The 21434-nt window shown below is 39.3% G+C and overlaps 1 protein-coding gene across 1 annotated transcript; it reads left to right on the top strand.

Annotated features, from left to right (window-relative positions):
- Positions 1–881: 881 nt before the first annotated feature.
- Positions 882–21065, top strand: LOC140239901 (60S ribosomal export protein NMD3-like). Its single transcript, XM_072319713.1, has 11 exons — positions 882–1014; positions 2365–2499; positions 3718–3811; positions 4283–4492; positions 7647–7825; positions 9260–9356; positions 10162–10279; positions 11528–11679; positions 15063–15224; positions 20103–20313; positions 20896–21065. Exons 1-11 carry the CDS (start codon positions 974–976, stop codon positions 21030–21032), a joined length of 1536 nt encoding a protein of 511 aa, XP_072175814.1. The 5' UTR covers positions 882–973; the 3' UTR covers positions 21033–21065.
- Positions 21066–21434: the final 369 nt, after the last annotated feature.

Genomic DNA, 21434 nt, shown 5'->3' with positions numbered 1-21434 from the left:
TCACGAACGGTACATCGTCTTTCACGCCAGGCCATTTCCAATATCCGGGAGGTCACATGATCTGAATGCCCTTTCAAAAGGTCGCGCTGTCGACCGTGCTGCTACACCAACACTCAAGCATCGCATCGCACGCACGCAAAAGATTTCCGCAGAGATCAAGGCGCCATTTTGAATTCTGCAACGATGAACCCTGACGGTGTTAGGGAATCCGCCAGAAAGTATCATTTTTTGGTTCCACGGACTTATCACGAGGGCTCTCAATGGACTTACGAACCTTCTGTAATACAAGCATGCACTTAAGGTGAGTAACGTTTGGTAACGTGTACATTGTTTATAAAGAACGTATAAATTTTCATAAGTTTTGTAGTTGTGTTGTGGTTCCCCACTTTGTAGGTGCCCGCTCGTTGGTCAGACGCTGTATTCGCGTAGCGTATTAACAGCGTCTGGTCGGGCTACTCGCTGGGTAGCTCGCTCGCTGGAAGCCCCCGTGTTGGCCCCCAGTTATGGCGACCGTTATAGCGCCGCTAGCGGCGGTAGGTGAATATGTCATCGAAATTGAATCGGTCTATAACCCTGCCGTCAGCGCCTCGTCGCGTGGTTTATGCTGCGTAGGCAGTATCGGGCCTACCGTCACATGCATGCATGCATACCACTGATGATGCATACAATGTGAACTCTGCTCACAGAACTCTTCTGTGACGTGCGACTCCGCTCGGTTGGCAGCCTGTGTGTGCAGTAAACGATAGAGGGAGCCAAACACGTAGCGACCACACCGTTTCATGCACGACGCGATGCGATGCGACCACATGCGACGTACGTTTTTATGTGTGTAAACGTGACTGTGTGATCAATGAAAGAGAGAAATTGCGCAACGTGGACAGACTTAGCGTAATACATTTTCACTTTGACACACCGCACGGCCTCTATAAAAACGAACAAAATCATCGCCCTTTTTTTGCAATAATATTCAGACATGGAGTACATCGAAACACAAGCATCAACAGAATCTACCATGTAAGTATTCCTGTGATATGTAGTGAAATTGGCTTGTTAGCATGGAGATTTGTCGGCCACATGTTTCGTAACTGTGCGTGTGCAGTGTGCTGTGAACACGGGCCCAGCTAGTCCCGTGTATCGACTTCTGTGTCAGTGAAGAAAATATTTGTATGTCGGCAACATGCTAAAGTAAGAGTAGGCCTAAGACTGCAAATAGACCATTTATTGTATGTGAAAATACCAGTCTTTTTCTCAGATTCTGTGTGTGAATTATACTTCATTGTTGGTAGCTTTTGTAAAGTATGTCATGAGTTTAAGTTGTTTACAACTTTACAAGGGAAGCGTACTAGAATCTAGTATTGAAGAGGGAGAGAATCGGTGAATTCCTTGTTTGTCCTTGACCTTCTTGGTCCTTGGATTAGATTGGAAACAATCTTATTGCTGATACGACACTGATACTGTCGAGTGAGCGTGCGAGGGAGGCATTGTTGTTGTTGTTAATTTTTTTTTGGGCGTATGGTTCATTTGCTGAATATTGACGCCACCTATGTTCAGGTTTCTGTATCTTTTGCCATTTTGGCCTGCCTACATGTATCTTTTTGGTTTGTTGATATGCTTGCTTCACTTTTTATGAGGGGTCCCAGGTCCGGCGTCGATGAAACGTTCCTCCCATACCACCTGATTTTTCATTCTGTTTTGTTCTTGGGTTGCATCTGGACAATCCGGCTCTGTAGGTTGAGCAGATTTTTCTCAGCCTCAAGAGGCCTAGTCCACTCCGATGCGTGAGATGGGAAACAGAAGTACAAATAAGTTCTATCCAGATTGCATATTTTGATCACCAGGCCACCCCTTCGGATACATCATGCATCACGTTGAACTCTCCAGGCTCGGGATTGGATCTGTTGAATGGCCCTGGCCCTTACTTGGCATCATCCAATTCAACCTTCCTCAGTCCTGAGGACTTTCTTTGGATTTGTTATCATCAAAAATTTTTTGCTGAGCCTGAGTCACCTCACTCCAGATATGTTATTGAGTTGGTTAAGGCGACATTCATATCCAGACAACATATTTGTCTCACATAAAGATATTAAAATGAAAACATGATATAGACTTTGCTTCAGTGCAGTGTTACTGAAACAAAACCTTTCATAATATGCTGTTCAATTAAAACTATCCAATATTATACTTTATACATGTAGTGTAGATTCTGCAAAATATATTTTATGAAAGGTTTGGAGTAAAATACATGTGCTCCATCAAGAAAGAAAGTACGGTGAATAATGCTTGAAGTGTATTCCGTTAGGATTTGGTGTAAGATTTGATAGTGCTTGATAAAGAGCCCAGCCTCTTTGTTTGATTTCTTTCCAGATTGTGTTGTCAATGTGGAACACCAATACAACCCAACCCAGCCAACACGTGTGTGGCGTGTTTGAGAACACAGGTGGACATCACTGAAGGGATCCCAAAGCAAGCCTCCATCTACTTCTGTAAAGGCTGTGAGAGGTAACATTGACAAGAGGCTTAAAATGATTTTCAAATTTTTGACACGCTCTTCCTTTCAATTAAAGTGCTTTCAATGTCATGAGGGAGCACTAAATAGTTTATCTTCTTCATTGATGTTGAGGTGGGAAACAGAAAGAAACAGTTTCCAGTGCACTGTACTGTACGAGCTGAAATTTTTGCGTACAGGTATTTTCGCGAATTGCTACTTGGAGGACATTTTTGCGTGTTGTTAATTTCGTGGTTGCGAGGGTCTTGCGCGGTTTTTTTTTTTCGCACGTTGTTATTTTCGCGTGTTGTTATTTTCGCGGTTCAAAGGCGATTCGTGAAATTCGCGAAAATGAAACCACCGCGAAAATTCCAGCTCGTACAGTATTTTCTCCTTATACTGATTAAGGAATTTCTGTGTATAGTTTAGTTGAACCTTTCCAGATAATATCTAATAGTGATCCAACATGTAGCTTTGTCCTGTAAAGAACTTTGCAGTACCTAGTCACAAATTAGAGAGCAAATTGTTTAAACTGTCTGTTCAATTGATAATCATTACCGCATGCACATATGTGTCTGGTTGTCATTGATGTCTCATTCCCTTTGTTTTTCTTGATATATGCCATCCCTTATCAGCTGTTGGGGGGGGGGGGGGGTGGTAGTATCGTAAAAGCTTTTATCAGTGTAATCAGTGCTCTGTAAAAGTTAGGGCTTTAGCGGTGTGGAAATTTTCACACATTTTGCATGACATGTAAATTAACACAAAAATAAAAGGTTATAATTGTTTTGCTTATTATGTACACTAATATATGTGTAATATTATCTAATATCTTTAATCTCAAGGCAGGTATTATATTGAAAGGGTATAGCTTATGTTATTTGTAGTTTTCCTCGTGTTCACTAGTCCTGTATTGCAAGTGAATTTGCTGTCGTAATGCTGACCAGTTACCCTTTATACCCTGTACAGTGTAGTACATGTACAAAATATATGTATGTGCTGCCAAAGACATTAACTGCTGTGCTAGCAGTGAGCTATTTGAAGTGCTTGCTCCGTGAAATGAGAAACATAAGAAATTGTTCTTACTTGACCTAGCACAAAAAAAAAAAGAATACTTGCATGAAAATTCTTTCTTGTATACTACTACTGTACCAAATGGCAAATAATCTTCAAAAGAGTAACATTTTGTGAAAGGAATTGTGTGCTGAAGAGCTGGCTTTTCTTTTTTGGTGTAGATACCTCCAGCCTCCAGCCCAGTGGGTCCCATGTGCCTTGGAATCCAGGGAACTTCTGGGTCTGTGCCTCAAGAAACTCAAAGGTCTCTCCAAGGTAGGATAGAATTCTCATTCATCCTTTGTGTGGCTTTCCTTTTCTTGAATATCACTGTGTCATCATCTTCCATCATTTAACACTCTCTTAGTGAATCATTGTGCATCAAAAAAAAAAAAATGAAATAATAAGTTCTTACAGAATCTAAGTGTATGGAAGTTTAAAGCTTTGTAATAAATCAGAATTATTTCATGCCTATGTATGTTTTGCAATATAAAATGATCTACAGTTCACATTATGTGAGTATTATTTTGTCCAACTTATGAAAGGACAACTCAAAAAGGTCAATTTTACACATTTTGCCAAGTTTTACCTATGGTTTTGGGGGCATTGGAGTGTTTTGTTTTGTTATTGCGTGAATGCTTGCAGCCTCTGTTTTCCTTCCATTATTACAATAATTAGCCATTTCCTTCCTTCATCAAAACTTTTAAGGATTGTCTATTTGATTTGTTGTGTACCTTCTTTGTGTAGGTTCGCTTAATTGATGCAGGCTTTGTATGGACTGAGCCCCACTCCAAGAGGTTAAAGGTCAAGCTGACGATCCAGAAGGAAGTTCAGAGTGGTGCTATCCTACAGCAGGTCTTCGTGGTGGAGTATGTGGTCCAGGGACAGATGTGCTCAGACTGTCACCGTGTGGAGGCAAAGGATTTCTGGCGAGCTGTGGTGCAGGTCAGGCAGAAGGTGAGACCCGCTCCTTCCCATTCACATTTTGTCCGATCAGTAGCAGTGGTCTGTGTCTTGATAGCAAGGTATTCATGGTATGGTATGGAATGGTTTATTGATCAAACTTCGCAGCCGAACGGCTGAATTGTGTCTGATTTACATCGATAAAAATACAGTGAGACAAAATAACTTGCATACATTTGTATACAACACACGAACAAAATACAACCATTACGACAACAACAAAACAAATCATCGGTACATCAGTAGTGGAAGTAGATTCAGTATATAAATTACTTGTATATTGGAACAAAAACAGAGTTGAGTGAAAAAAAAAAAAAGTTTTACATACATGTATCTTATTTCCTCCATTAGTGACGTATCACAACCCTTTAAGCTAATAAAAAGGGTATAGAAGGATAGGGAGGAGGCGTGGAATGAGGAATGTTGAGAGATAGAAGATGCTACATATAGTGTGAGGCTGAGACAGGAACAGGGTGAGGGGGAGACAGGAGAACAAAGAAAACAAAGGCTGGGGGAGAAGAAAAGGAAGGCACAAAGAGAGAGCAGGGGGAATGTAAGGATAAGGGGGAAGAGGAGTGAGTAGAGGGGGAAAGGAAGGAAAGAAAGGGAAAGAAGCTGTATGCGTCTGGATAAATATAAAAACAAGACAATTCAAACAAAATGGACATACAGATGTAAGCACATACAGTGTATATTGCACTTCAGTTGAAGGACAAATACTAACAAACATATTTCTATATAAACTTCTGCATTTAAATACTTCAAATTATTCAATCTTCGTACCAGTTCTTTGATTGTCAAAATATATACAAAAATAAATACACTAAGCGAGTCTGAACATTATTATGCAATAACAGTAGTGATGATATGATTCCAACATTAAATAGTTGAGCCTTGACCTTTCACCAAATCTTTACACCATACATGCGTGTATTGAAAATTTCAGAAACATAACTTGCTTCCTTCCTATTCTCTTAACCGTTAACCTTTAGACTCTGGCCCAATGACACAAGCCCCCACCCCAAAAAAGTCTGATATCTAATACAAGTTTGTAAACGCATTGTGTTTCATGAAAATCATGCGCTATACCATCAGACGGGAGTAAACCTGACATGAGTTGTGTAGTAAAATCACAAAACGTTACTAATTTCAAATATACAAAAACAAAATGACATGTAAATAATATATACACAAGAAACTGCAACTTTAAAACTCAGCATACAATGTGCATCAATGCACATACCTGTACATTACCATTTGTTCATTAGGTCCACTAGGAATGGTATGGGGCTTTTCTTGTACCTGTTAGTTCTGCATCTGATACCAGTGAATGGGACGGCTCTCCTCAGGGAGCTAGTGTATGGGTTTTGTCTAGGAGCGGGCAGCCATTCTCGAAAATAGGGTGATTTTAACAATGATTTTGCGAACTGACTGCATAAATCCGTTCTTCTTTCATAGAGGGGTTGGAGATTGGTTATTTGCAGGGCATTATCATATGTCTCATATAAATGTCCAAGCACGACTCTGATGGCTCTTTTTTGAATCCTTTCTAGCTGGTTTCGTTGTTTGGTAGTGAGGCCGGGATGCCAAACTGGACAGGCATACTCAACCACTGGTCTAACGTACCCCTTGTAAACTGTGAGGAGGTCTTTCCATCTAAGTTTGAATTGTTTGAGTGACCTGAGCATGTACAATCTTCTGTTGGCCTGGGCAAGCATATTATTCACCTGGTCATCCCATTTTAGATCTGACCGCAATAGTATACCAAGAACCTTCACTGCTTGAACCTCATGAAGAGTTTCTACGCCTAGTTGTATCGTACACAAAGGCAGCTGAGTTCGGCCAAAATCAATCCTCATCACGTTGCATTTACTTACATTTAACTTCATATTGTTAGCCATACACCATATGTGGAGATCGTCTAGTGAACCTTGGATTGTGCACTGTGCACCTCTTAAAGTTGTTTCTGCTATACTCATATCATCTACATACTTCCAGTGTTGCAGATCGGAAGAAGTCAGGGCATCATTTATCAAGACCAAAAACAGAACGAGACCCAACCGTGTTCCCTGCGGCACACCTGCCGTAACAGGTTGCCACTCAGAGCTGACACCCTGATAACGAACACACTGAACGGTCTGTCAAGAAGCTAGCAATCCAGGGTACAAAGGACCGATTTGAAATGAGATTGATCAGTTTGGTAATGACAACCCCATGGTCCACTTGATCGAATGCTTTGGAAAAGTCTGTTGTTACCAAGGTTGAAGTTGTTCCTAGTTTGTCAGCGCCCTTAGCAAAAAAATTTACCATGTCAACAAGGCAATGTGTGGTGGACCTTCCGGATCTACAACCAAATTGTTTAGGGTCTAATTTCGTTGATATATCTGACATCAGCCATTTGGTGATGAATAACTCGGCTACCTTAACAAAGTGGTCTGTGAGGGCAATCGGCCGTAATTTGTCTATTCTCGCTGGCTTTTCCTTAGGGATAGGGACCACTATTGCCTTTTTCCACCTTTCATCTACAAATAACAGTAACAAAGCGGTCTAAACAGCCTCAGGAGGAAGTATTTCCTCACAGCATATGCAAGTGACACTCATGTATACAAGGTAGAAATTTTAAAGTTATCTCTTAAAGAGGGACGAGGTGGCTCAGTTGGTAGCATATCTGCTTTGCAGCAATGGAATGGGTCAGGCTCATGTGCAGATTTGAATCCCAGTGAGTCGAGCTGAGCAATGCTATGTGTGTTATCATGCCGTGGTCTGCACTCTGTCCTTCAGAAAGGACAGAGGTCCTGTGTGTGAGGGAGTCACAACCCATGCATGTAAAAGATCCTGCTTCATTCATTCATCGCAAGTGGCAGGATGTATGACCCAATGAAGTGGTTTGCCCCAAGTATATGCAACAGCACCTCATTAGGGACCAGTTAGCGCAGCTGAATGTAGGCTATCTAGCTGCCTTGTCAGATGGAAAATTAAAACAAACAAACAACAAACTCTTTTTTCCTGATTGATCAATTGAGATTTTGAATGCAATGAATTTACATCTTAACAGAAATCACATACAATAGAAAACAGAGGCGTCAATGACCCAGACAAACAAAGAATGGTAGATTTGATGTGGCTCTCATCCCATTCCTTCTCCCAGACAAGTCACAAGAGGACATTTTACTACCTGGAGCAGCTGATCCTAAAGCACAACCTCCATGTGAACTGTCTGAATGTTAAACAGCATGATGAAGGCATTGACTTCTACTACGCCAGCAAAGACCAGTCCAATGGCGCTCGCAAAATGGTGGACTTTCTTCTCGCAGCTGTACCATGCAAGTAAGAAAAGAACAGCTGACGTCTGAGTGATCCTTGCACTTTTTAGTATTGAATGCAAAAAGGGGTATCATGCAGTATCAAATATAACTTGCTCCCTTTCAGAGGAAATTACTTTGTGTTATATGCTGTACTCAGCCCTTAATTTCGTGAAGATTTGATTTATCTGTAACGCTTAATCTCTTTTTCTTGTGAAACAAAGAGCTTTTGGAGCTAAAACTTATGATGAGTACTTTCTTTTTTTTTTCTCATTTCAATATTAGTGATGGCATGCTGCTAAATATTTCTCTTCAAGTCAACATAAAGATGTGTCTGTATGAGAAATAAAATTGAATCTACAAAAAGAGTTTTGATCTTTACATCAAAACGTGAAGGAAGTTGTTGTTTTTAGTTTTCGTTGTACATGTAGCATGTGTACATTTGGCATGCTGTATATCATCTCATGAATTTAAGAAAGTCAGTGAGATTGATGCCAGAAAACTCCTTTCTCCAGTGAGTGATGATGACAATGATCGCTATGTTTATTTTCAGAAGTTAAAAAAAAAAAAAGAAGTTGCAATTCATATTAAAACAAAAAATGACAGTATGTTAAGGTGATGTTTACTGAGGTTAGTGAAGCATCCTGGCTCATTCCTACAGAGATAAAATTCGAGTGAGGATAACAATATTGTATAACCAAATTAGACCAGTGCACCCATACATGCACGCAAGCACATATAAAGAGGCCAACCACTTTCCCTCATGAGCTAATTCGAACTAACAACTCTCAAAACAACAACTCCTTATTAGGGAAAAAAAAAGAAATGAAACATAGGTAAATTATCATGTATCATTTTAAATAGGTGGATATTGTCTATATTTACACTTGTAGAACATTGCCATTCAATTCATTGATTGATTATAGCATTCAACAAAGTTCTATGGAATGACGGTATCTCTGTTTTTTCAAGTAATGTAAAAGTGGAACTTTTCACGGTTTTGAAGTTTTCACGCAACAAAAAAAACTAGCGCGAAAATAAAAGCTTGCAAATATTTTTGCTTGCCATTTGTCCCAGTAGTTGATGTCTCGTGAATCAATTCATCCCCCAAATGATCAGGGTCTTTTCTGTTTATGACTGGGATAAAGGTATAAGAGAGATATATTTGATGCAAACATTTCACACGTTAACAAAGTTTTCAGAGAGAAATTTGACATTGCGAATTGATATCTAAACAATGAGTTTTCATCTTCAGGAATGTTTATCTTAACCTAACAATCATCATGATGGAAAAATCATTTGCCTAACAGTGTTATTGGATTGTGAGAAAGTTGAATCACAGTGCAGAAGGTAAAAACACAAAAACAGAAGAAATGTTTGTATCTTGACGTGTGTGTGTGATACGTCCTGTGTATTTAATAGTAGAATCATAAACTCTTTCTTTCTCTTCTCTCTCAAGGTACAAGCTATCTCAACAACTGATATCCCATGATGTCCACAACAACACGTACAACTACAAGTATACCTTCTCTGTGGAGATCGTTCCAATTTGCAAGGTAGGTTAATGCATCTATGAACAAATCTACCGTAATGTGTATACACAAGTATACAATGTATCTGTCTGTATATTTGTCTGAAACACTCTGGCCCAAATTCACAAAGGTGATTTAAATCTGAACCATGGTTTATGCAAGTTTCTTCTGCGTAAATACAATTGACAGATTCATTGCGTACGCCTAGAGACATCTAGTAACATCAAAGGTACAGTTTGTAAGCCTATCTTCATGCTTATTGTAGACCATGGTCTAAATTTGTACCATGGTGTATTAGTTTGAACCACCTTTGTGAATTTAGGCCTCTGTGTTTCAAAACTGCATTAAGATTTCATGAATTTTAAAGCTTGAAGTATGTTTCATAAGTATGTTGATCTATGCCATTCCATGGCCACTAGGATTTTTTTTTCCAACTGCCTACATGTATGCCAAGAACTGTTTAAATGGTTAATATAATCTGATTGGACACATGTTATGTTTGGAAAATATTTCTTTATGAATCTTCCTTAGTGCAATGTTCAGGTGGCTTCTTTGTCATTGAATCAGTCATACCTTTGTCTCACTTTTATATGTGCGTAAAAATGATAAATGTATGTATATATTAAAGTTATGTACAGTGTGTGTAAGTTTGTATGTATCAATATGTTTGAATGGATGTCAGGTATGTGTGTGTGCACATGTATTTGTATACAAAAAGGGGTTCATATCTTGAATGTGAGTGTGTCAATGTTTGTATGTGTGGATTCTGAAAATGAATTCAGTTGTATGGAGATTAATCCCCCTCCTCCTTGTTTGATTTCTATACCAGGATAACGTGGTATGTCTACCTAAGAAGCTAGCTGCATCCCTGGGTAACATAGGTCAGCTGTGTGTTTGCTACCGTGTGTGTAGCACTGTACAGCTTATTGACCCAAACACTCTACAAGGTAAGAGTTTCCTCTCACCATCACTGAAGGGGGAAAACCCAAGTAAGTTCTAGATACTGCCAGATCACTTTGTGGTGGTCTAGTGGATTGAGTAATCTGTTTTCAACGAGAAGGTCTGTGATTCAAGCTTTACTATGGAACCTAATGGGTTTGTAGCTCACATAATGAACTATTGCGATCATTGTCCATTATGCACCATGCTTTTATCGTCCTACTTTTTGACATTTTCAACTTATTTTAGAAAACCGTGGGGGGGTGGGGGTTGGGGAGAGGGGAACAACCGGGTAGTGAAAGGACAAGTTCACCTTCATTAACATAAGGATTGAGAGAATGTAGCAATATTAATAGAACACATCACTGAAAGTTTGAGGGAAATCGCACATTCCGTTCAAAAGTTATGAATTTTTGAAGTTTTTGTGCAGTCACCGCCGGATGAGAAGACTACTGCAGTGTATGATGTCACATGTGTACAACAATATAAGGAAAATATAAAGAGAATTTCACAAAATTTCATCTTTTGAAAAAAGTACACATTCCCTAGACTCGTTACTGACATATGTTATGGGTATTATTATTCCCATTGCCTTTAGAAAGAGGCAAGTCAAGTGCTCTTTTATTATGCGAAAAAAGTGAAAATATGTTGAATTTTCTTTACATTTTCTTTATACTGTTGTACTCATATGACATCACGAGCCTTAGAAGTCTCCTCATCCAGCGGTTCCAACACAAAAATTTTAAAAATTCATAACTTTTGCATCGATTGTCCAATTTCCCTCAAACTTTCACTGATGTGTTCTACTAATATTGCTGCATTCCTTATCCTTATGTTAATGAAGGTGAACTTTTTGAACTTGAACTTGAACTTTTTGATACCATCAGAAGAACACACTGAGATACAAAGTTATGTGGAGTTAGTAAGAGAGAAAGAAAGAGAAAAAACAGGGAGAAAACACCAGTCGGATCGTGATAGGAGTGCCATAGTTCGTACGTGTCCCGCACAGATCATCTGATAACATGGAATAAATGAGATATATTACACCACATCAATCACATCCAACACAAAGACACATACCATTGCATTGATATGTGTTGTTACATGGACGAAAAGCAAAATTTGCTACTTGACACAAACTCCATGCATTCCGTTACAAAGTCCTACACTCCTACCAGCTTGGGAAAAAAAAAATGAAATGAAATAACAGCAAAAAATATTTAATATGATGTGTGTTGCCATGTTGTCCAACACAGTTGCTGAGTTGAATGCGACGACATACTGGAGGAATCCGTTCAGCTCACTGTGTGACCCTCATCAGCTGACTGAATACACAGTGTTACAGGTGGAGAGAATTCCTGATGCAGAAATGAGACATGTGAAAGGGGGCGGGGCCAAGTCAAAGAAGGTGAGGACTAGAGGTCGCATATCCCTTTTGCACATGTGACAAAATTTTGCATGGTTGAAGAATAATGTCTCCCAATATCATATATGAAAGCTTACCGCAATACACCTCAGAGTTTCTGAAAAAAGAAATGAAAATGTAATTGTACCAAGAATAGTGGGAGGAATTTTTTCGGGGTCTTAATGAATTCACAGGAAATCTATAGTAATGTTTCTCCCTCCAGCATAAAGGAGTTTCTAGTTTTATTATTCTGAGGAAAAGTCTGCATTACCTACCTCTACAATATACAAGCTTATGAAAGGAATCTAATTTCAGGGTTGCAAAAGGGACACACAAACTTTCAGGCTGTAACAGTCTTGGGCTTATTGTCAAATCTGTTACAGTGGCCACCTGTGTGTGCAACCAGCTCCTATTGTATGATATTTTAGACCAATGATTGTAGCTTATACTGGCAAGTATATTGAATACTTGTACAGCAGATTTTGTAGTACAGTCTCCTGCTGCATACCCCAGAACAGATACAAAATGCTTGGTCACCTTTTATTATTACTACTCCGAGTTGCCCGAGTATACAGCTGTAGTGTAGTTTGATTATGGCTGATTGTGAGATTCCAAGATATTTAGATGTTCAGAAGTTGTGTGTGATTAAGGCTTAGGATTTGATACTGTAAGCACAACATTGTTTTTGATTTGCCAGCTTTGGTCTTTTTCTTATGAGCTCACCTGAGCCAAAGGCTCAAGTGAGATATTGCGATCGCCCTTCATCCGGCGTCCGTTGTCCATCGTGCGTCATGCGTAAACTTTTTACATTTTAATCTTCTTCTTGAAAACCCCAAGACCGATTTTCATCAAACTTGGCAGGTAGCATCCCTACGGGGTTAGGAACTCAATTTGTTAAAATGGGCACCATGCCCCATCCAGGGGGCCCCCAGGGGGGCCAAACCCCCCAAAATTAAGGAATCTGTAAAAATCTTCTTCTCTAGAACCAGAAGTGATAGAGCTATTACAAAGTTAATACTATGAGTTAGTACATTGATGACTGTAGTTTCAAGTTTGTTCATGGCAGAATCAGGGATGCCCCCCCCCCCCCCCCTTGGGACCCAGGGAGGGGGTTGGGGAAGGGTCCTAATGGGGCCTACATTGTACATTTTCATCTTCTTCTTGAGAACCCCTTGACCCATTTTCACCAAACTTGGCAGGTAGCATCCCTAGGGGGTTAAGATCTCAATTTATTAAAATGGGCACCATGCCCCACCCAGGGGGCCCCCAGGGGGGCCTAAACCCCCCAAAATTAAGGAATCTTTAAAAATCTTCTCTAGAATCAGAAGTTATAGAGCTAAGATAATACTAGTACTATGAGTGAGTACATTAATGACTGTAGTTTCAAGTTTGTTAATAGCAGATCCAGGGGTGCCCCTCTTGGGGGTTGGGGGGGGGGGGGTTGGGAAGGTCCAAATGGGGGCCTGAATTGTACATTTTCATCTTCTTCCTGAAAACCTCATGATGGATTTTCGTCAAATTTGGCAGGTAGCATCCCTAGGGGGTCAGGATCTCATTTTATCAAAATGGGCACCATGCCCCACCCAGAGGGTGCCAGGGGGCCCCAATCCCCCCAAATTAACCCTAAAGGGGCCGGGCTTTTTTGGCTATGCTCAGACCGGGGGGAGGCGGATTCCGCCCCCCCCTGAGATCTCGGCCATCGGTGGTGCGATCGTGATGAAATTTTGCATGCGTGAGACCCGCGTCATAATCTACAAGATTGTGTCATAAGATTTTTTGAAACAATCAATTTCTAATTTTAATTAATTAATTATGCAAATTAAGCTCAAGGTGATATTTTAGCTTAATTAAAAGCATTGAGAGTCTAATTTTTGATCTGTAAATCTGTTTTAGCATATTCAACAATTGTACATCACAAAAACTTCCAAAACTCATTTCAATTCTTATGTATTTTATTGTTTTCAGAATTTCTTATGTATTTCTTTGTTTTTCAACTTTTGTTTTTTCTTTGTTTTTTCATTGGAAATTGTCACTGACCACTTTTCTACCGTAATTAGCACAAACTTAATCAATGAAAGTGATTAATTGTAAAAATAATCAGGTTTTTATGCCTTTCATGACAGAGCACTGTTTTCCATAGGAAATGTACACAAAATCACAAAATTGTGCCCGTTTTGGAGCAACTTTCCGTTACAAAAATGGGCGTGGCTTCGCAAAAGTATGCGCGGACATTGCAAATTTGGTCTCAAAAGTTGCGCGAGACTTGAACGAAGAAAGTCAAGAAGCCTCGCAATGAGGCCTTCTCGCGTTACAGAATTATAGCGCGAAACGTCGAGGGGGGGGCGGATTCCGCCCCCCCCCCCCCCCCCCCCCCCGGCCCTTTTAGGGTTAAGGAGTCTTAAAAAATTTGGGCCCTTGTTGTACATTTTCATCTTCTACTTGAGAATGCCTGGTCAAATTTTAGTAGAGCTGTGAATAATTTAGATTAGTGACTGCATGAAAGGTGAACTGGCAATACTCAGGTGAGCACTAGACCTGCGGGTCTCTTGTTTGTACAGCTGTGGAAAATAGAATGGCACAATGAATTGACGTTGCTGGCAGATGACAGAACTCTGGGTTTTAACCTATTGAGGATGAATTGATTTTTGTATAACATGCATTTCCCATAGACAATTGCCGAGTATACTTGGGACTAGTCTTCAACGGGTTAAAACCTGTAATCCAAACTTTTAAGCACAGGAGACTTTGGCTAAAGGCAAAAGTCATTTTCTATGCAAGCTGTGACACCAAACAACTGCTAAATGTTTAAAGTTTTAGCAAAATTAGACAAATGACAAAAAAGTTATGATGTATTTAAAAGATTGTGAGTCCATGACTACCATGTCCCTTCAGACTCTTCAGGTCAAGTCACTTCAGTGCTCCATGTGAAGCACTTCCATATTAGACATCTGTGTTCACATTTACCCTAAAAGAAGGGTTCTGTCCATAATAGTGCTCAAGATATAACTTGCGCATTAGGCAAGACAGAGGGATACAATGATTTCATCCCAATTCAAAATAAATCACATTATTTTTTGACATTTTCATAGCTCTTGAATAGAAAATATGGTGCTTCCTGTATTAAACAAAAGCCACAGACATGGGACCAAATCACATGTATTTGTTATCCCAGTCAGTGTTACGTTTCAAGAAGTGTCAAAGGTCATGCCTACAGTACCTTAGCACTTGTGCCAATTTGACAAGACGTGTTCTTGGTTGCTGCTTTTATATTACTCTTTTCTTTTCACCGCAATGTCTGTATTTGTTTCACTAAATTTGTGTTTGATGTGTGAGATGGTTCAGTAGTTTGAGACTCTCATTGTTTCCAATGTTGTTTGACCCGTCAGCACCTGTTAGCAGACGTCTGGGTGATGAGGAGTCAAGATATGGGCGTGGTCGACACCCAGTACCACTGCCGTACCCATCTGGGTCATCTTCTCTCAGCGGGAGACTCTGTCATGGGATTGGATCTTGCCAACTCAAACATCAACAACAAACATCTTGAGCAGGTAGGCTCACTGTCTTACCTTGGAACAGCTCAGATAAGATCCATCTGTAAGAGCATTTTGCACCCCCCCTCTCGACATTTCGCGTGATTATTCCGCAATGCGTGATGCTCTCACCGCTACATTTTATGACTTTTTTCTTTCAAGTATCGTGCAACTTTTGAGGCCAAATTTGTAGCTCCCAGGCATACCATTTCGAAGCCACGCCCCTTTGAAAAAAATTCGGCAACCCCAAAATTGCTCACAAACATGATTTTGTGTACAAATCCAATGTAAATTGTTTGCAATTAATTCATATAAAAATAAATATTTTTACTTTCAGTAGCTGATAATGATTTATTTTAGCCTTATTATGCTTTAAAAAGTTTCTGGGACAAATTTTGATGAAGAAAACAACAAAAACAAAAAGTAAAAAAACAAGGAAATACATCAGAAATTCAATAAACAATAAAATACATAGAAATGATTATGAAGCCGAATTTTTGCTACAATATTATTGTTGAGGATATTGATAAAAATATGTTTACCAAAAATTAGAAGTCTTGGAGCTCTATCTTTTGATTTATTGGCAAAAAAATATTTTTGCATAAATTAGCATAAATCAATTAATATAAAATACATAAATTAAAATGTGAAAAATCTAACTATACAGTCTTGTAGATTACATTGGCCTCTACCTTAGTGCGAATTTTCGCGAGGATCGCGCGATCCACGACCGAGATCTGAAGGGGGGCCAAAAAGGCCTCCCGGTGGTTTCAAGTCCCTCAAAAAACCCAGTGGGATTAGGGTTAATAACAGATTTAGACAAACTTAATGGAGATAGCAAACGATTGATGTGAATATTGTTACATACTACATTTCAATATTCTATTTAGGTATGATACTTGAACTGAATCTATTTTTACTGTTATTTCCGGTTTTTCCATGAAACTTGTATAGAAACCCTATTATATTACTAATTTGATAACCATTTTATTTGTCCAGATCTCATAGATTTGTAAGTCAAAGTGAATATATTTAGTTTTTAAAATATTAATTAAAAAGTTGGGATATAAAGTTTCAAAGAAGGACATAGATACAGGTATAAAATATCTGTACGTTGGTAAATATTCACGAAATATATACAGTGAAACCCCGTTATAACGAGTTCGGTTATAACGAGGAACCGCTTATAACGAGGTGATAGCGTCGGTCCCGTTTTCGTTTGCGTGTAAACCTGTGGCAGAACGAATCGGTTACAACGAGTTCGGTTATAACGAGATTCCGGTTATAACGAGGACAATTTCGGTGCATCATGATAAAGAAAAACATAAGCAATTTGATAGGATATAACGAGGTTCCATTTCTTGACTTGCCGCTTTCAAACACGCGACAAACGAAACATTGAAAATCGAATTCACGCTATCTGTCTTTTTCCCGTTCTGCAGAGAACCGTTCCTTCCACGTTTTCTTCTAAACCACGCAATGATGACACAGGAATACCTTCCGATGTTCCTACTAAGTTATTGAACATAATCATTCGATACGCGTGCGTGATAGTACATGTAGGTCCAACCACAGCGCAACGAGAAAAAAAAATGATAACGCATTCAAAAACTTTTCATGTATCTACACTCGTGGCGAGAATGCGTGTGCAACTCATCATATCCTTTCTATTTTTAGTTCCGACTTCCAATTCTTTTGCTGGTTAGCAATTATGAGTGTGTATGATTAAAGCCGAAATAATTAATGAAATCATCGTGATCCCACCGGGTGACAGTACCGTAAAAATAGTTGAATAACGCATGTTAATCTACTTAATTGCGTCAGTGTTCAGAAAAAAGAAACAAACGCATTTAACAGTTTAGCTCTGGGTTTATTCAATATCATTTAACAAAATACTTATGTAAATATGAGTGTACATGATTAAAGCCGAAATAATTAACGAAATCATCGCAATCTCGCCGGGTGACAGTAGCGTAAAAATAGTTAAATAACGGCATGTTAACCTACTTTTAAACGGTGTTCAGAAAAAGAAACAAACGCATTTAACAGTTTGAATAGATCTGGGTTTGTTCATTATCACAATTTTAACACTGCATTTCGCAATGAAGATTTGTCTTTCTTTCAGAATGTTCTACGAGGTACAGATTTGCGTAAAAAAGGATCACTATACCTTCCAAATTCAATCCTGTCGCATATTTTTCAAGAACAGATGTACAAAACGCAAAAAGATTTTCGGAAGAAAATAAAGAACGCATTTTTAATCCCTTCTGTCGCAACGACCATTGTATAAGATTACAGCCGAAATAATATTATTCATGAAATCATCGCGTTCCCGCTTGACACCAACAGCGTAAAATACCTCGCAAGTTACGGTAAACAACGCATGTATGAAATCATCCCGATCTCGCCGGGAGACAGTAGCATAAAGATAGTTGAATCACGCATGTTAACCTACTTAATCGGTGTTCAGAAAAAGAAACAAAAGCATTAACAGTTTAAGAGATCTGAGTTTGTTCATTATCACAATTTTAATCCTGCATTTCACAATGAAGATTTGTCTTTCTGTCAGAATGGTCTATACACGAGGTACAGATTTGCGTAAAAAGGATCACTACCTTTCATATTCAATCCTGTCGCATATTTTTTAAGAACGGATGTACAAAACGCGAAGAGATTTTCAGAAGAAAACAAAGAACGCATTTTTAATCCCTTTGGTCGCAACGATCATACATTGTATAAGATTATGAAATGATTCATGAAATCATCGCATTCCCGCTGGGCACCAACGGCGTAAAAATACCTCGCAAACGTGGTAAACAACGCATGTATGGTACTCTATTTTCGCTGGTGTGTAGAAAAACTTACGCATTTTATACAATCTGATTTTAATTGTTCATTGTCATTTTACTCTGTATTTCACAAACAAAAACGTATCATTCTTTCAGAATGGTTCAACACAAGAGGAAGAGATAGGTTTATACCGTGTAGAAAGAATCCCGAATATAATATAGGCCTACTTCTCAAGAACATAATGTGCAACTGTGGGTATATGACGTCGTGCTTATGTTTTTCTTTGTTTTTGATGCGTACGGTTATAACGAGGTACCGGTTATAACGAGGTAATATCGCCGGTCCCACGGACTTCGTTATAACGGGGTTTCACTGTATCACTGGAAAGCAGTAATCATGCACGCCAACTTTTCTTGAGAACATATCTGTGGGAGAACAAAGACAGAAAGTTACGCGGATTGCCCACTAACCATGCTATTGCTGATCGCTCAAATTCAGAGACCACAAGCAGTTTAGGGCATTGGTGTACGATTTTCAGTGAGTTTAGTACATGAGAAAACTGTGACTGTTGAGTTTCCTCACAACAAGAATCGAGTGTTCTACAATCTGGCAGCCTTTTTGTCAGGGAACATGTCAGAAAGATGCTCCACCGAATTGCATGAGTCACTGTCTACGTCTAGTCTATGAAAGTTAACATGAAAATGACATCAACACATGGTATGCTTATCACTGGTTTGAAGGATAGACCCATAGTGACACATGATACCCAATTAAAAGCACCTGTCGGCGTAGAGTAGCCAAAGCAGAACTCTTCTAGCACACACTGTGTTATATGTATGGATGGTAGAACACAGAACTCTTCCACAGGTGCTGAAATTTGTGTGTGGAGTGGGCAAGGAGTGTGAAATTTTGTGCATTGAAACAGGGAGAAAATAGAATATTTGTAAAACACAATATTTTCACGGCATGAAATTTTCGTGAATTGTACATTGTAGCCTACGGCCTTTTTTGCTGCATTAAATTTTTGCAAGTTGCCTTTAACATTCAATGCATATGGTGTAGACAAGAACTTTCGCATGCATTTTAATTTCATTCCTCTTTTCATAACAAGAATACTTAACTTGTTGACAGGAATATGAGATTATGACACCAGCTGTAGGTTGTGACAGTTGGATTTTGTTTTTGATTTCCTGTTCTACAGCTGCTAGAAATGTTTCATGGTTATTAATAAGTAGTGGAAAATGTTTGAATTTGTCTCTGTAACTGAGGTGAACGAAAGCAAAAGTAGCATGTGTCACACAAGTGGCAAACAAGTGTGTTAGATAGCTGTGTGTGAGGCTGTGCTTAACTTCACTTGACTGCTATCATGTGTATGTAATATCTGTAAAGTAAACCCTACCAGCAACTGTTTGCACTTCTGTGCTGGGAATATGAGTAACAAATTCCTGCTCTCTGCTAGAAAGCATTTTACATTTAATTTGTGGTAATAAATCAATATTGCAATGGACTGACAAATTTGCTCTGAATGTTTAAATATTTGAAGTATCACATATTCACGGACATATTAGGTAGCAGGCTTGAAACAGTCAATAAATTTAATGCAGATCGTACACACTATGAAATACCTACATGTTAGATGTGTAGGATTGGCTTTCATTTTTTCTTAATGATTGTCAATGGTTTCATTGTTATGATCTTTACTTTTAGGCACATATCCTGTCAATTTTCTCCATCTCACAACTTGGTTTTCTTTAACACTTTACTATCACATACATGTATAACTTTCCTGGGTTTTACCATATTTTTCTTGGTATACAAATACACTGGCATTTCTCTCTCTTGTCATAATGACACTTCTCTCTCTTGTCATAATGACACTAAGGCATTCTCTACTCAAGGGATACACTAGATGAGCTGAAATGTTTGTGGTGGTTTTTATTTTTGCAAAATATCTCGAATCACCTTTGAACTGCAAAGTATCATTTCTGAGATCAAGAATTCAAAAATCATTGCACCATGATCTAATCTTGCCTATCATGTGCATTGACTTTTGGATATTGAGAATTTTATCATCAGTACTAGCAATTCAAATCTTTCTAATTAAAGATGAAAGCCGATCGACTCCCAGACGTCGTGTTGGTCAGGAAGCACTTCGGCGACCGACATCGTCGACATCGAAGGCGCAACTGGCGGCTGAAGACGATGACCAAAGAGAGAGCGATGCTGAATCAAGACGAAGCGGACAGAGACTTCATAGGCTTCCTGGAAGACCTGGAGGAGGATGAAGACTACCGGAGGAATGTCAACATCTATCGTGGTATGCTGCCCTCGTGCTTCCAGCAGGAGAAAGTTTTTGATAGTTTAGTTGTAGAAAAGGTCATCTGGATCACTATGGTTCAATCATTTTTCTTCAAGCAATGTCATACGGTGTTAATGATGCCATTGATACTGCTTGCTCCCACTCAAGTATATCTCCACTCAAACCAGACTTTAAAGGAGGATAATGTTGTTGGGGGGGGGGGGGGGGGATAGGTAGTTATAATCGATCCCTGTATTAAGATTTCAGAACATGAACAATTTTGTTGTGACATATTGGCAGAGCAACATTGTGAATGAATACTTAGTAGGTAAAAATATGTTGAATTATTGTTTACCAGGTATGTCGCACACTTGAAGTTTGGAATTGATGTGGGGAAAGGTTGTGAAATCATTAATAACTCTCCACTTTGAAGTTTTATGTAGATAATTGCATATACCTACTAGTACACTGCCTAAAATTAATTTAGTCAAGTTTTAGAGCTGGATATCATTTATGTATTGCCAATAATGTAGCAAGTCTTTGAAGAGACTAAAACACTTTAACGAGGATTCCTCCCTGTCTTCCTCCTTCACCCCACAGATTCCAACAAGAATGTAGCAGTGGAGAGTAGTGACGACGAGGCCGCACCCCGCATCAGTCTTCAGGAGATGCTGGAAGACTTCCACATTGCTGACGAGGCGGAAATGGAGGATGCAGAAGCCTCGGGTGTGGCTTAGGGACAGAGTGTGTTGCTGAGGGAGAAGGCGTGGCTTAGGGAGAAGGCGTGGCTAGGGAGTGGGCATGGAATGGGCATGTCTTGGGGGGAGGGCATGGCTTAGGGAGTAGGAGTGGCTTATTGAGTGGGTCAGGGAGAGGGTGTGACATAGGAGAAGGCATAACTTAGGAGTGGGCATGGCCTGGGGAGAGGGAGTGGCTTAGGGAGAGAGGAGTTGTTTGTTTGTTTGTTTGTTTGTTTGTTGTTTTTTTTTTGCAACTGAGCACATATCAGAGATCTAAATATTACCTCTGTGCTGTGCAGTTACCGTCTTTTTGACATGAACTCACATACCGGTATATTCTCTTTCACTACCATAAAGAAATTGTTAGTCCATATTTTCTGTGAACAAGACATATTAATG

This window comes from Diadema setosum, chromosome 16 (genome assembly GCF_964275005.1).
Source record: "Diadema setosum chromosome 16, eeDiaSeto1, whole genome shotgun sequence".
Lineage (NCBI taxonomy): Eukaryota > Metazoa > Echinodermata > Echinoidea > Diadematoida > Diadematidae > Diadema > Diadema setosum.
Note: the sequence above shows the minus strand (reverse complement) of the source record. Positions and strands in the feature narration are given on the sequence as shown.